The 17240-nt window shown below is 40.8% G+C and overlaps 1 protein-coding gene across 2 annotated transcripts in view; it reads left to right on the forward strand.

Annotated features, from left to right (window-relative positions):
• Positions 1 to 298: 298 nt before the first annotated feature.
• The window catches only part of pdss2 (prenyl (decaprenyl) diphosphate synthase, subunit 2), a 182068-nt gene continuing 165126 nt past the window's right edge, over positions 299 to 17240 (forward strand). For both annotated transcript variants that reach the window (XR_009647406.1, XM_060856518.1), the window contains exons 1-2: positions 299 to 343; positions 4112 to 4470. Coding sequence is in view for 1 of the 2 variants with exons in the window: in XM_060856518.1 (XP_060712501.1) it covers positions 4226 to 4470 (245 nt within the window). In the remaining variant the exon portion in view is untranslated. The remainder of the gene's footprint in view (positions 344 to 4111; positions 4471 to 17240) is intronic.

Below are 17240 nucleotides of genomic sequence, written 5' to 3' on the forward strand. Positions count from 1 at the left end.
ATCATTCTCATTTATCTCATCATTTCCAAATGAACTAATTTGTCTTTTTAAGACTTTTCCGGCGCTGGACTTTTTGAAAATGTTGACAAACAAACTTGTGGATAAAACAAACTGTAACGAACTGTTAATGAAGGACAAAATCCATTGACAACATTGATCAGCCACGCATGCGCCCAGCTGTCTCACCGTCCTCCCAACCGCCGTTTCCATCGTTACGGAGCACCACAGGTGCATTCCACTTTATGGCGATGTCGCGCCCTCGCCGCTCCGGCGGGGTGTTTCCGTTTGAGGTTTGCGACCTGCCGTATGGTGGATTGTGCAAAATGGCGGCGCCCATGAAACGGTGAGTTTATGTCGGCGGGACCTGTTGCGCAAACAGACCGAGTTTATCATTGACCCGACGGGGATTTGGTATTCGGCCCGGGACGGGGAGGCCGGAGACCTGTGTCTCCGGGTCTAGCGGCGGGAAGCAGACAGGCGGTTTGTTTTTCTTTATGTGCCAGGTCCCTTCCGCAGAGAAACAAACCCTTGTGCCTGTATTTAAACTCCAGGACTGAGGGGAGGGAATCTGCACGGGGTCGAGTTTCTGTTTGCTCCAAATAGAACGTGCCTTCCCTTTTCCAGGATCAATTTTCACTTGGAAAAATGCAGACGCAATTGATGTATCAATTTGCGAAAAAAAACAATGGTGGGCACCTGCAGTTTGTTCGTTTCCACGAGTTCACCGATTAACTGAAGGGAATTCCTCTGTGTGCAGTTACCCTTCTACTCAGTATCCTGAGTGGTGCAATGATTGCAGCGGGTGCAAGCCGGAGAGGGAAATGGGTTAGATCTGATATTCTGGACAGTAAGAGGTCCAGGACTGTAGCTTTAAAAAAAAGCCTAACTTTTCCATACTCTGTGCTTTGTAATATCGTCCGAAATAAGAAGAACACGATAGCAGCATCAGTGGACAGAAAAACACAGTTCATGTTTTGAGTTCTGAGTTTGTGAAAGGTGTTGTAAAGCAGGTTGTTGTTTTGTATCTATTTACCTATTTTCCAACAGCTTTCAGCTCAAAAATGTCATATTGGGCTCATGTCGATTCTGTGTCTCTCCACTGATGCCACGAAACTTCCTGAGTTTGTCAAGCTATCTGTTGCAGAATTTCAGCTAATCTTTTAAAAATATGTTAAGTCAATTTTTGGAGATTGTCATCTTCTTCATTGTAAATTTCTAACGTCCTGTTGTTCAGGGAGATAGTGGTATAGTATAGTGGTATGATTGCTGAACTCTTAATATAGAAACTCAGACCATGTACTGAGGACCTGGGTTTGAATCACGCCATGGTAGATGGTGGAATTTGCATTAAATAGAAAACTGAATTAAGAATCTAGTGATACCCATTGTCACTAGATTCACTGGTTCACTAATGTCCCTTAGGGAGGGAAACTGCCATGTCTGGCCTACGTGTGAGTCCAGATCCACAGCAATGTGGTTGATTCTTAACTGCCCTCTGGGCAATTAGGGATTGGCAGTCAATGCTGGCACAGCCACTGATGCCTACATTCTATGAATCAATAAAAAGCACTTGTAACTACATTCTCACTAACTGAGTGATATTTTTCATAGAATCCCTACAGTGAGGAAACAGGCCTTTAGGTCCAACAAGTCCTCACCAACCCTTCAGGGAGTAACCCACCCAGACCCATTTCCGCTACTACTCTATGTTTACCCCTGACTAATGCACCTAACCTACACATCCCTCAACCCTAGGGGCAATTTAGCATGGCCAATTCACCTAAACTGCACATCTTTGGACTGGGAGGAAACTGGAACACTCAGAAGAACCCACACAGATAGTTGCCAGAGGTTGCAATCTAACCTGGGTCCCTGGCGCTGTGAGGTAGCAGTGCTAATCACTAAGCCACCATGCAGCCCCTAGTTCTCTCAGTTCTTACTGCCAGGAAAACTACTCAAAGTCGCTCCAATTTGAGACATAAAAATGTCATCACAGAAACAAATCCTTTGGTCCAACCCGTCCATGCCGACCAGATATCCCAACCCAATCTAGACCCACCTGCCAGCACCCGGCCCATATCTGTCCAAACCCTTCCTATGCATATATTGATAGATCCGAATGCCTTATAAATGTTGCAATTGTACCAACCTCCAGCACTACCTCTGGCAGTTCATTCCATCCACATACCACCCTCTGTGTGAAAACTTTGCCCCTTAGGTCCCTTTTATATCTTTCCCCTCTCACCCTAAACCTCTGCCCTCTTGTTCTGGACTCCCCCACCCCAGGGAAAAGACTTTGTCTATTTATCCTATCCATGCCCTTCATAATTTTGTAAACCTCTATTAGGTCATCTCTTAGCCTCTGACACTCCAGAGAAAACAGCCCCAGCCTGTTCAGCCTCTCCCTATAGCTCAAATCCTCCAACCCTGGCAACATCCTTGTAAATCTTTTCTGAACCCTTTCAAGTTTCACAGCATCTTTCCTATAGGAAGGGGACCAGAATTGCACCCAATATTCCAAAAGTGTTGTCAAGGGGTATGTAGAGCTGAGATGCTAAAGTTGTAATGTGAATACAATCATTAATTGAAGAGAAGAGAACCAAAGATAGATGATTGGGAGACTGTGTAACAGTGAGAATGAGAATAAAAAGGAGTGACTAGGATTAAAGATGTGCAACTTGGAGCTGGATGATGAAGATCGGTTCAAAGATGATAGTGTGCCTAACTGCCGGAAGATGGGAGCTGTCCTGTTTAAGTGTATTGCAGAGGCAGCATAGGTGGATTCAGCCATAGTGTTTAGGGCATGGAATTGGTCGACACCAGCTTTCTGGAAGACAGTGAAGAAGAAAGCACCTTAGAGTCAGCTTGGATTCACCAACTCTGGCCGATCCCCTGACGAACACACGTCGCTCCTTTAGGTTTGAAGAGCACAATTTTTAAAAAAAACACAGGCTGGCAGCTGGTAAATTAGTGGAAGAAAATGCAGCAAAAGCAGTCAAGCTGACTGAGAGAATGAGAAGTTGGGACTGAACATGAGGTTTAAGATTTGTGGAAATTTCAGATGGTCTTTACTTTGTACAGTTATTTAAAAATAAGTTAACTGAATGCACTGAGTTTAATCATCATTGCCTTGCAGCCACATTTTTACCTAATTGCGAAATGAAACAAATGTAAGGTCTTAAGACATAGGAACAGAAGTTGTTGAGTCTGCTCTGCCATTCAATGAGATATAGTTGATCTGATAATCCTCACCTCCACTTTATTGCCTTTTCCCATAACTCTTAATTTCCTCATTGATTTAAAAATGTGTCTATCTCATCCTTGAATATAGTTCATTGGTTTATTTGGAATTTTTGTCAGTGTTTATTTGATGTATCTTTGGAGAACTTGAGGAACTGCATGCGCAAAAGCCATACCTATCCAGGTCAGGGCACAAGAGTAACTGTAACTGTTGTCACAGCTCATATGCTACACATGAAGGATTACAGACCTGAAACATAAACTGTTTCTTTCTCCTTAGGTACTGCCAGATTTGATGGGCATTTCCAACATTTTGTTTTTATTCCCTATATTTCCCTATATTCTCCTTTGCAAATAGATAAAATAATGATCGTCATTCGTATTGAAATCCTTCATCTTTGCAAGAGTTCTAATGTACTTAATTACCTGTAAAATGCTTGTGAATGTCCTGAGGTCATGAAAAGCACTACATGAATTCAAAATGATCTTGTGACTGCTTCGGAATTCATTCACTGTTTGCCACTGAATGTGGATAAAATAATGCTGTCCAGAATCAGAGCCAAAACTCCGTGTGAAAAAAAACAAATGGTCAGTTTCGTTAAAAAAAATGATTAGGGACAAACATAATTAGTTATTGAATTCTTACAGAAGAATAGAAATTGCTTTAAAATCTCAGCAGAGTCAGACAGCGTTTATGGTGAGCAATCAGTTAACTGTTCTGAACAAGGGTCATGGGATCTGAAACGTTGGGATCTGGACGCTGCCAGACCTGCTGAGATTTTCCATCAATTTCTGTTTTTGTTTCAGATTTCTGGCACCCACAGTTTTTTTGGATTTTATTTTAACAGAATTTTTATGTTTGTCTTGCCAGGATCAGCCAATGACTTTCTCTGGGTGTACCCCTTCTACTTGCAGCTTGGATTCACAGGGACCATTTCATTTCCTAAGTTTTTAAAAAAAGTAAATATCACCAAGCCCCAACGCCATGTTACCGTCTGTGAGGAGAATGATCTGTCCAGCTCTAGTTGGTACTTCTTGCCGGAGTCACATGCTCTACTCCACTGCGTCCCCTTCCTCCTGGACTAAAGTGGTGTCTGAGGCAGAAAAGATTGTTGGATACCCGACCTCCTTCATGAGTCTCCGCTGTCTGCTCAGTGATGAGCTGAGCAACATTGCCCTTCATGTCAGGAAATTGGTTGGGACAAGGCATCCTTTAATATCCACAGCCAGGTAAGATGTCAAGCTGAATAAAATGCACAATAGAAAAAGAAATTTAAATAGGACTGTGCTGTTGATTTGGTTTCGAGTGCTGCTGTTGTTGGTGTTCTCACATATCTCCAAAGAAATGTTATGACCTGTTTAATCCTGCAAAATTAGCTATTTCTTTCTCCCCGTCCATGTTTCAAACTACTATTGAAATTGAATTGAATCTGCTACACACAAAAAGAAGGGGATAAGTTTGAAAGTTTAAACTAAAGCATATGACTGGCATTGCAGGTGAGCTGGGTAATGAACCAGCAGAAAGAGTGGCGGGCTGTGCTTTCAGGATTTGTATTTATGTTTCTGTCAGTTGTGACATCTTGGTAACTCGATGATGGGCTCTATTATGGTGTTGTAGAAAGATTCGACGTTTATAGCACAACTGAAGGTCTTTCAACTCCTTATGTCTCTTTCTGGTTAAAAGTTAACTCCCTGACTTCATCCCCCTTTCTGGCTTTTGCCCATAGCACTTGTATTTTACGACACTTCAAATGCATACCAAGGTTGTCTTGAAATATTTTAAGGGTTTCTGTCTCTACCATCTGCTAAGGCAGTGAGTTTCAGGAACTTCCCTCCCCACCCTCTGGGTAACAATATTTTCTCTCTCATTCCACCTAAGCCTCCTATCTCTAACACTATATCTGTGTCCCCTTGGTGATGGATCTTTGAACCAGGACAATTCTGTTAGTGTCTCTCATCAACTACACATAGATACGTCAATTTAAACGCTTCAAATAGGTCTGCTTCAGAGTCTTCTGTTCCAAAGAAAATAACCCTAGCCTATCCAGTCTTTCCGTTTGACTAAAATTTTTCATTGTTGGCACTAGCCTTGTAAATCTCCTCTGTACTCTCTCTTTAGTGCAACACCAGTTTCCTGAACCGTGGTCTGCTGTTCTATTGTAATTCTCTGCCCCAGAGTTGTCAAAGCTGAATCATTCAGCAAGTTCAAGAAAACAATTGATAGACTTCTGGAGACCAATAGCATCAAGGGAAATGGAGATAACGCAGGAAAATGTATTGAGGTAGCTAGCGAGTTTTGAGAAGATTTGTAGCTCAGGTTGAGGTTCTGGATATGTAGGTTTGCTCGGTGAGCTGGAAGGTTCATTTCCAGACGTTTTGTCACCCTACTAGGTAACATCTTCACTGGCCCTCAGGCGAAGTACTGTACATGATTCCTGCTTTCTATTTGTATGTTTGGGTTTATTTGGGTTGGTGATGTCATTTCCTCTGGTGATATCAATTTCTGCTTTTTTTTCTCAGGGGGTGGTAGATGGGGTCTAACTCGATGTGTTTGTTGATGGCATTCCAACCGGAACTCTGTTTCTAGGAATTCTCGTGTGTGTGTCTGTTTGGCTTGTTCTCAGATGGATGTGTTGTCCCAGTTGAAGTGGTGTCCTTCCTTATCTGTATGTAAGGATAGGTCGATGATCAGTCGTATTCTAATTGAATAGTGGGGAAAGCTTGATGGGCAGAATGGTCTGTACTCTTGAGTTCCTATGTTTTCTTTCTGTTCATGTCCAACCATCTTCAGGAGTCTGTAGACACGCACTCCAAGATTTCCCTCTTCCTTTACACTTCTCAGTGTCTTACCATTTGTTGTCACCTCATTTGGTTAACAAACTTTCTATAGTTGATTGCAAAGTAAGCACATACAAACATGCCATTTAGAGCAAGAGTACGCTATTTAGGAGCAAGTGTAGGAATTTGGTCCATCTAGCAGCATCCAAGGAGCAGGAAAATCGGCGTTTCCGGACTCTGGCCTGAAACGTCAATTTTCCTGCTCCTCGGATGCTGCCTGACCTACTGTACTTTTCTAGCAACACACTCTCAACTCTGATCTCCAGCATCTGCAGACCTCGCTGTCTCCTAATTTGGTCCACCTACTCTGCTGCACAATTTAATAAGGTCATTGGAGGGGAGGACTGTACATAGAATGAGCAGGAGGTTTCCTTGTCCATGTTTGATCTGAAGGCATGAGACTTCATGGGATCTAGAGGCAATATGGAGGATTCCTGGAGCAGTTGCCCTCCGAACTGCATATAACTATGCTGCCACTTCTGCTGGGGAAGGAGAAACCCAGAGGTGGTGATGGTGGTTTCTGGGACATTGTCTTTAAGATTACGATTCCATGTGTATAACCATGTCATGCTTGTTTGACTAGTTTTTGAGACAGCTCTTCCAATTTTGACATGAGCCCCCATCTGCCTAAATTGGACATTCTAAATTGACCCAGAGCTGGAGAAATTGCACCTGACAGAAAATTTAATTCTCTAAATTAAACAGAAGCCAGTAGCTATCAGCTATTGAGAACAAGGCAAACCAAGGTCTTGGAGGCAAGAAAGATTCAAGACGAACCAGTTACACCAGCCCGAGGGATGTGCATTGAAGAAGCATTGATCAGACTTTTTGGCACGTTGACTTCCGGCCAGTGCCTGAGATTTTGCACTTTGTACCTTCCTGGCATGGCAACAGTGAAGGGAGTTGGCGCAGTGTCATTGGATACTTTGAAGCCTGCTAATTTCTCCATTGGCCAAAGGCCACACAACATTCTGGAAGGTCTGGGGCGAGGATGATCAAAGCACACACCTGGAAGCTACCCCTCAGGAAAGACTTACAGCAAGACTCAGGGCAGAAGGCTGTGTGGCAACCCAGGAGGAGCCAGGAGAAGCACCCCATGACCTGGGAGACCCACCTTCGTGGAAGGGAGCCAGCCTTTTGTCAGAAAGGAAGGAGATTCCAACGACCCAGCTCAATCACATGGATCATTGCAGGTAATACCCTATCTCAGACAGATCTTGATAAAGGGTAAATATTGGGAAAATTTGGGAAATGCTCATATGGTGTTTTTAATAATAATTTGTTGAACTGCAAATCAAATTCTGTCTCCCTTTGCCTCATTTGCCTCAAAATCACTTGGGTAAAATTTGTATTATGAAAAATTGGTTGTAGTGTCCAAAGCATGGACAGCTGTAAGGAGGGCTTTGCAGGGTTGGCAGGATCAACTTTTCTCATTCTCATTTCTGGTGCCTGGATCAATGCCAGGTTGTCTAATCCAGCAGGAGCTTAGGAGAAGATGATGAGTTGTGTTCTTGAACTACTGCAGTCATTGGCATGAAGGTACACCCACAGCATTGTTGAATTTTGGCCACTGAAATAATGGTGATTTAGTTCCAAATCAGGGTGATGTGTAGCTCGGAGGTAGTGGTAGTCATGGTGTCTGCATGTGTCTGCTTTCCTTGTTCGGATGGCAGTTGGTCATAAGTTTGGAAGGTGCTGTCTAAGAAACAGCATGGTGGCTCATTGGTTAGCACTGCTGCCTCACAGCCCCAGGAACCCAGGTTCAATTCCCACCTCGGGCGACTGTCTGTGTGGAGTTTGCACATTCTCCCTGTGTCTGCATTTCCTCCAGTGGCTCCAGTTTCCTCCCACAATCCAAAGATGTGAAGTTTAGGTGAATTGGTCATCCTAAATTGTCCATAGTGTTAAGTACATTAGTCAGGGGTAAATGTAGGGGAATAGGTCTTGGTGGGTTGCTCTTCAGAGGGTGGGTGTGGACTTGTTGGGCCGAAAGGCCTGTTTCTATACTGCAGGAAATCTATTCTAATCTGGTAAGTTCTTGCATTATATTTTGTACGTGGTACACATTGCAGCTATTATGCATTATTTTGAAGAGAATAAATGTTGAAATGTTGGTTAATCGGGTAGCATTCAAGTTAGCTGTCTTGTTCTTGCTGTTGAATTTCTTGATTGCTGTTGGCACCCCTCCAGACAAATGGAGAATGTTCATTACACTGCTGACTTCTCTCTCTTGGATGATGCGTTGGCATTAGGCAGTCATTAGGCTAGTGGAGTCCCAGTCTCTGAACTGCCTTGTAGACAAGGTATTTCTATGGTCAGTCCAGCTAGATTGTTGTCAGTGACAAACCCCCGGGATGTTGATGTGGAATGAAAGGATGTAGTTCAATTTAAGTTTGGAAAAGGCATTCATAAGGACTCTCAAAAGGTTGGCAAGATATAGCCTCATTGAATTAAGAGTTATATTTTAACAAGGGATGAAGAATGGTTCAAGACATAAAACTAAGCAGGAATAAATGGATCCTTTTTTATACTGCAGATTAAGTTAATGTGGTGCAACAGGGATTTGAACTGGGTTCTCAGCAGTTTATGATTGATAAATGAGTTAGATGAAGAGACTATATGTAATGGTACTAAGCTAGGTAAGAAAAGTATGCCTTGAGCATACAAAGAACTTCTAAAGGAATATTGAAAGTTTATTTGAAAGGACAAGTGCAGATGGTGTATGATATGGGGAAATGTGAAATTATTTAAAGGAATGGGAAGGTATATAGTTTATTTATTAGTGAGGAGTGACTATTAAAAGGTGTTCAGAGGGATTCATGTGTCCTTTTACACTAAACATACAGCCAGTATGTTTCATTATTTAAAGTCTGGTTGAAGATTTGAAGCTCGGGTGTCCGTTGTTGTGGTTCTGTTCGCCGAGCTGGAAGATTTTGCTGCAAACGTTTCGTTCCCTGGCTAGCACTGATGATGTTCCCTAGCCAGGGAACGAAACATTTGCAGCAAAAACTTCCAGCTCGGCGAGCAGAACCACGACATGTTTCATTATCCATCCATTTTTGGTGGTGAAATTGGTAGAGCAAGGAGCCCACTTTGCAGTATTCCAATTTAATATGCTTGTGGCTGTTATTTGATTTGGTGTATAATACCCTAACAGACAATATTTCATGAAGTAATTGCTGAGAGTTTTATTCAGTTCTGAATTTTGATCATAAAACAGCCTGTTACTGCATGTATCAAGACCTGGACAACATTCAGCCACCGATTTAGCAGTGGCAGCAGTGTGTGCAGTCTACAAGTTGCACTGCAGCAACATGTCAAGATTCCTTCTGCGATGTCTTCAAAACAACAACCTCCTACCACATAGAAGGATAGAGGCTCTAGATGTATGGAAATACCACCACCACCAGGTTTCCCTCCAAGCCACACCATCCTGACTTGGAACTGCATCATTGTAACTGGACCAAACTCCTAGAGCTGCCATCCTAATGGCACATTGGGTATTCCTACACCCATGGACTACAGTGGTTCAAGAAGGCAACTTGCCACCGTCTTCTCTCGGGTAATTAGGGGTGGGCAGTAAATACTGTTCTAGTCCAAAAGCACAAGGGTGATGAAGATGCTCTGTATTTAATATTATTTGAAAGATTTGGTTTTGAAGGATTGTGGAAAAAAGGAATTTAGTTGATGTTTTGTGGATATACCTGGAGTAGTTTCTTTTAAAGTGATCATATCTAAAGTTTATTAAATTTTCTTGTGTACGTTGAGTTTCTTGAAACTCATGTGACTAGGGATAACTTCTTGTTGGGACAGTTTTTAAACAGTGATTGGCTTGGAGGGAATCCTGCCAGAAACAAGCTGAGTTGGAGGAAAGTTTCCTATGGATAAACGTCTCAGCTGATCTTTCATATTTATGAAAAGAAAATCTCCTTCAGTTCAGGGTAAAACCTATTTGTTCTTTTGAAAGAACATCTCAGGATTATATTTATTGAGCAAGCAGTGTCTGCAAAAACTCAGAAGGCAACTATGCATAAATAATAATGAGTATGTGTGATAGAACATCAGAGCAACAGACTCCTGAACATCCTATGTTGTATCCTTTTGCCTTCAAGAATTACCCATTGGCCAAGGTTTTATTTTTCTGGAAGGCAAATCTCCACTGAGAAATATGTTTTTGTTTCATTGCTTCCTGAAGAGAGTGCGTGTGTGTTTTGGAGATATTTAGAGGGGTAAGCATTTATGCTTCTATGTTGATTGTGTATGTTAAACAGTTGCAAACTTTTGGTAATAAATGCATCATTATGTTCCGAAAAATCCTGACTAGTCTTTTTGTTGATAGCTAAGGTTTTTTAACTGAGCACAGGAGTTTGATTTTTTGCTGTGACCTGTGGAGTAGTGGGACTTCGGGTAAAGCTGTGTTTCTCCAGCCTTGGTTGTGACATGCTTTGTATGAATAACTGGAAAAATAAAACTGTTGTGAATATATTAGGATACTATTCTGAACAGGCTGATATAATGCATATTTTCCCAAGTATTATTGTGTACAAGGTTAAGAATGCACAGCATCCTTGTTAGAGAGCAGTAACTGATTCTAATACAGCAGCCTGCTACAGTGAGGTTTGTTGAGAATTTGACATCTGTTTCAATTTCCTTTTTGAAAATTCCATGATCTCCTTTTGTTACAACTTTTTGAGTGGTTTAAAGTCTGTAATTTGCTTTTGTATAAAGACTCCAGATGGACAAATTGCTGAGCATAAAATGTTTACCTCCCCAGTTGCAAAAATTAGGTATTTTGATTGGTAGCTGTAGATTTGGGCTTTCTTCTTGCCGTGATTTTCCTGCTCCTGTCTGGATTGTCTCCGTAGGAGTGGAGTTTTGACTTTTGTAGAGTTCCTATTGCAGGCAGCTTGCCAGGCTGACAAAGGAGCAGCTATGGCTGATGGTGTCAGGAGAGGTTTGTGTTATTTCTACGTCCCGCTGTCTCCTTCCAGGTGCTTTCAGGCTCATCTTCCATCTGATACTTTGCCTGTACCTTCAAAAAATGGCTGGCCGGTGCTTGACTTGTCAAAATTGATTTAATCCCTAATTTTCCGTGGAGCAAAGTAGTGTCCAAGAATGGAATGGTGTAACCAGTTAGAGGTCTGGTGTGGTGTGGTGACATAACTCCCCTTTAGAAATGGCATGTTTTTATAAAATAATGATAGGGTTGCACAGACTAGAGTGAAACAGTAGCTTGTTTTATGGAAACGTTTCCTTTTATATCTAACTAAATTCTTGCCAGGAGCCTTTTTTTTTACAAAAGCAATAAAAGTGGATAACTAGCACAGATTACAGTAATTAAGCATCATCTGTAATACTGGACAAATGTTGCATTTTTAGTAAGTTAATGAACTCTACTGAATTCGGGAAACATGATCAGAACGGCTGTGCTTTTCAACTGAAATAAATTTTTTTCCAGGCTGAGTGCCATTACCACCACAACCTCCATCCTGAAGGGTGGGATAGTCAGTGTTGCCGTCAATGTCAATCCACCTCTCAGTAAAACTCAGTTTTTCCTGCAACAATATCACAAAGCAGGCGAGCGTGTTGTATTGAAAGACTTGGATGAAAACTGACAAGACACAAAGTAAGTGAATAGTATTGATGGGCTCACTGTTTACACAAGGTGCTTGCAGGCTGAGCATGAAGTTTTCAGTTTCTCACCTCCTGTGTTGTCAATATGGCATGTTTTGATTATAGGACCAGGAGTAGGCCACTGAGCCCTTTAAACCTGTGTATCGTCCAAATAGGTTATACCTAAGCTACCTCTTAACTCCTATCTAATAGAGATTTCAGCCTTAAACACTTTCATTTATCCCAAATTGCTATTATCCATGACTTTTTGGGGATCTGGAGTCAGATTTCCAGTATCCTTTGGTAGAAAAATGCTTTCTAATTTCACTCTTAAATGGTCTAGCTCTAACTTTCAGATTCTGCTTCCTTGCTGACAATCATCAGAGAAAACGTTTTTCACATGGAGTCCTGTTATTGTGTTAAAGGCTTTGATTTAATGACACTTCAACCGTCAAGACTCAACAAAATAAAAGAAAATTGATACTGCCTGCTTCAATTTAACGTCTTGAACCAAGGTGCTATGCTTACAAATACGCAGCATTTCAAGAAGGCAGTTGACCATTACCTTCTCAAGGTCAGTTTGTGATGAGCAATAAAACCTGGCCCAGACAGAAACGCTCACGTCTTGTGAAAGAAGACATTAAAAAATAAAATCCCATCAGGACAGTAAACGTTGTCGTTGGTTCAGTGCCCTGAAACTGAATGGAGCCTTCCATCTGCACTCTGACCAATGTTCACTTCTGAATTCCAACTCTCCCAGTATCATAAAAGAGCTAAAGAGGAAGTAGGTTTATGAAGTTGTCAGGGTATCGAGCCTTTGTGACTTTGTGTAGCTCTCTACTGGTTGGTTAGGGAAATGCAAGAATTGTTGGAATGCATGGGGGAGGGTTAAGGGCATGGATTGATTCAAGACTGAGGATAAAAGTTTAAGGGAGGCAATGTCTGTCAGAAGAATAGAATGAGAGAATTAGAAACGGGATAAGTAACATGCTGCCAACTTTTCCATTTGCTGTCGTTTATGGAGGGTAGCCCAACCAGGAGAGCATGAGTGGTCAAGCCTAGAGTCATTTATGTTGTTTCAGCAGCAGGTGGACTGACCTGGGAGTTGGCTGTGATGTTACAGAGCTGAAAGTTACCTGTTGTTGCAATGAGAAAGACATGGGTTTGGAAATGTACTTCCTAGTGGAATAGCATCCTGAAGTTGTGAACATTCAGTTCACCCTGAGATAATGAACGTGGAAGGTAAGGCATTGATTCTCAACACAGATTATATGTCAGTCATCAGCTGGAAGGCAATATGACACCAGAGGGTGGAGGCAAATAATGACTTGGTGAAGCTGGCAACATGCTATCCGTGTTTGTTAAAACTGGCCTAAACTCTGCAGATCCTCTTACCCAGTTGCAGCAAATCAGTGAGGAAGAAGAGAGAATGTAAAATAGATTCATTGTTGATTCCAAAATTGGGGAATGAGAAGAAATATTAATTAGAAATTTGCTGGCTGCTTCTGTGTAGGTTAGACTGGAACAAATCTGAACTGGGCAATGAAGGGCAAAGTCATTAAACAGGGCTCCCATTTCTGATTGTGGTCTACTGTCTTGGTGAAAATATGGATGAATGAGCTGTGTGAGAGGATGAGGAATGAGCTTATTTCTGATCCCTTGCTGAAAAAGGATTTCACCACATGAAGTGTTGAACTTGAGACATGGAAAATGGCTGATTTGAGTAAAGTATCAGAAGGTGACCAGGATTACTTCAATCCCGGCAAGAGTTGAGAAAGCTGATTTCAGGTGAGGATGGAAACCAGGAAGAACTTGGAGGCTATGGTCTCTCACTGGAAGGAGGGGAAATCAGCAGCGCATGTGAATGACTCCAGTGGCTGAATGGATGGGCTGTTGGCTGCTGAAGGCAACAAATTGACAAAAATAAAATATACCTAGTAAGAAATTGAAAAATTGAGAAGCGTTTTTTAAAAAAAAATGGGCACTCTAGGCACCCTTTGAAAACCAAGGCATTCGTTTTACTTCAACTCCACTTGAGCATTTGAGAGGTGGCAGAAATATTAATGAATGGTATGTCTGTTTAGGATTTGAGTAAAATATTATAACACTTGGTTCTCATTGCCAAATAATAAGTGTTCACTTTGAACCATTAGCTGGACATTTTCCAATGATGGAAAAGCTGTGAATTTAGAATTGGTGCAGTTATGGCTGTCAGCCTTGAGTGTAAAAGGTGCGTCAGGTAAGATTTGTTAATGGAGAGTATTTATCTCTTGGGTAATGATGATCTATTACACAGCAACGTTTTTTTTCAAACATCAAGACTTTGCTGTTGAGTTGAACTGTCCTTTTTTAGTATCAGTTTGAGTAATCAGATCTGTACCACTTTCTGCAAAAGGCAGGAAGCTCTGTTTACTTGAGAACATGGTGAGAACATGGTGTGGCTTATTGAAAATTTATTGCATTCCATTCCCATTCTGTGTACTTAGATCATGTCTGCAAAATGTCTAAAAACAGATAGCTATCAGATTTGCATTAATGGTTAAAATTTCCTAAACCTACACTCCCTCCAATAAACAAATCGGGGGAATCATTATCCTTTTGGAATGTAAATCCTGTTCTGAAACTTATACGCGTGTATTTTCTGTTCGCCAGCCCTGACTCAATTGATGGGTCTTTCACCTGAGTCAGAAGGTTCTGGCTACAGATTCCAAATAGAATATGAACATAAAATGCAGGGCTCAAATTTTAGTGCAAAAATGAGTAAGTCTGAGAATAGATTAGAATATCCTTTTATTTTTCTGCATTGAAGATAGTCTTTTCAAGTTGACGTTAAACTGAGGTTTTTCTCAATATTAACCCCTCAATCAAAATCAAGAAGTCTGATTACCAGATTGTTATCACATTACTGTTTGTGGGAACTTGCTGTATGCAAACTGGCTACTGACTCTCCTGGGTTATAGCAGTAACTGCCTTTTAAAAGTACATCAGTGAATTTAAAGCAATTGGAACATCAAATGATGGACAATCTAACCATCAGTCTTTCCTTAGAATAAAAAAGAAGTGTAAGTCTTTCCTACTTTTTTCCAATTTTTGGACCTTTACTTATCCACTACTGTCTCGCTTCCTATCGTTTTGATGGAACTGTTGGCCAAAGATGTCCATAATTATAGTTTTTGGTTTTGGTTGTTTTTTGAGTAGCTCATGGTTTCTCCATCAAGACTCTACATGATATTTAACAGCCTGTTTATGAACCAACCTCTTACCACAGAAGATGGACAAGTGATGATGGCACTTGCATACCGTGGATTTAAATTGATTCACTGTTGCTGGTTGTGCTTTAAGCCGTCTGGCTCCCAAGCTCAGAGGTTTAGTCCCTTAACTTCTCTCTATCTCTTTGCCCCCTCTTCTTTGATGCTCCTTAAAAGCTACTACTTTCGTTGAAAACTTGTAGTTGTCTGCTTTGATGTTACTGTCTGTGGTTTTGATTTTTATTAATGTCATCTGGTTAACCCCTTGGGACATTATTAGTATGTTTAATAAATGTAGTTAACTGAGGGGGTAAATATCACAAAGCCCAGAAAAGGCAATTTGGCCGATCCCAGCATTTAGGTAGAGAGATTCAATTAGTCTCACTCCACTATTCTTTTTCCTTGGCCCCTGTATTTTTTTTCCCTTTTCAAGAAGGTTACATTTGGGTTTATATTGTGTGTTTACTCGAGTACTGGGTATTGGAGTACAGTGAAAAGTATACAATGTCCTCATTACCGGCCCCATTATAAAGCTATCTAAGTACAAAAAAAAGAAAATAAGTTAGAACGTTTAACACTACAATTCTTTCTATAAAGTAGAAAATTAAAGAAATAAAGTTCAAAGTTAAGCATTGCACCCCAATGTGTGTCCAATTGCACCATTTCTCCACAGAACACAGAAGCTTTTAATCTCTGTGTTGCTGGACAAATCTGCACCAGGCTGCCTTAATTTATTAAAGCAAAGTAGCCTTGCTTTAAACAGACTGTACTCCAAGTGATTCTTTTGACTGATCTCTAACCAAGAAACCCCTTTGCAGGGGTCTAGATCTCCAAGTACCTTCTTAATATTATAGATTGATAGAATGACTACTCATGCCAGTGAAAATGGCATTGCAATATTGGATGCACCATTAATAAGTACTTTTCTTGGTGTTTTGGTAAACACAAAGTATAACTTTACCCTGATCCATAAATATGATCTCATACCTCAGATGTGTGCAATTTGTGTAAAATAAGCGAGAAGCTGAAAATGTGCAGTGAACTTGATTTGATCATGTGGATGTCCATGTGTTGTTGGTTATAATTACTAGTAATTTTGTTAGCTAGTTGATAAAGAGATGCAAATTAAATATCTTTTGTCTTTCTGAAGGAGTTCTACTGATCTGTTTTTAAAATCTACACAAAATCCCCTTTCCATGTTCAGTCTTCTGACACTGGATTGAATTTTCATTGGCAAATGCTTTCTCCAGCTTGATTACATGCTGCAGTGTTTACTGCAGTAATCTGGAGGAATCTATACCTCAGCATTTTACAAATGAATTGAAAGATTTTTGTATCATTAATATCACCTCAGCACATAATTTGGCTAATAATTTTCAAATAATTCTTTTCTTGTAATGTTTGGAGTATTTAGCCTGACAAGTATTTTTGTTCAAAGCAATGGAAAAGAGTTGTTTGCACTGGGAATAGTCTGCACATTCACCCCCTGGAGTCTCTGTAAAGTGTATAGTTGGGAAGTAAAAAAACTACAAAAAGTACCTGCTGCGGCCAGACCTAAATAATTGCAGTGATAAACTCTTATTAGTCAGTCTTTTGTTCACCCATCAGCCTTAATTATCGAACACAGTAAGATTTGTGTGCTGTTTTCTGTATGAGTGAGCTGTTTATCCAACAGACTTTGTATGTCTGTCGTGGTGGGTATTGCCAACAAAAGTCATATTCTGTAATAACAAATTTGTTCTATGACTTATGACACAGTTTTATATTTCCAATCCCTCTAAGTGGTCTCCACCCATGTCATATTTCATATGGAACTCTGCATTAAAAACAAGTATTGTAACGGTTATTTTCATTTGGTGCAAACTGTTCGGCAATATTTTTGTTTCAAGGGTGTGCGAATAACCATGTCATTTAAACAGTTCCCCAACGTGTAACCGCCTTGCTGTTCAAAAGCAGTTGGGGCTGTTAATTCATCTGAGATTGAGATCTCATCACCTCAGTCACTTTATAATGGAATCTGTTTGGCAACATGCTGTGCTGCAAAGTGGTTAGACACCAAAAATACCCGGGGTAAATGAGACAAAAAAGAACAAACTGAATATGTGGAGAAGTTTGCATCAAGAAATATACAGTAGTGACCTACTGCTGGCATCTTAGTGAGCTGCTTCTATTTGTAAGCTAATACAGAGGAGTGCCCTCAGTCAGTTAAGAAGAAAAATATTCACACAGTGAACATCTATTCAGCATTGCATGGAATATGGTGCAGGGCAAGGCCAAAAGATAGAGGACCATTTATTGAAA

Source organism: Hemiscyllium ocellatum, chromosome 3 (assembly GCF_020745735.1).
Source record: "Hemiscyllium ocellatum isolate sHemOce1 chromosome 3, sHemOce1.pat.X.cur, whole genome shotgun sequence".
Taxonomy (NCBI): domain Eukaryota; kingdom Metazoa; phylum Chordata; class Chondrichthyes; order Orectolobiformes; family Hemiscylliidae; genus Hemiscyllium; species Hemiscyllium ocellatum.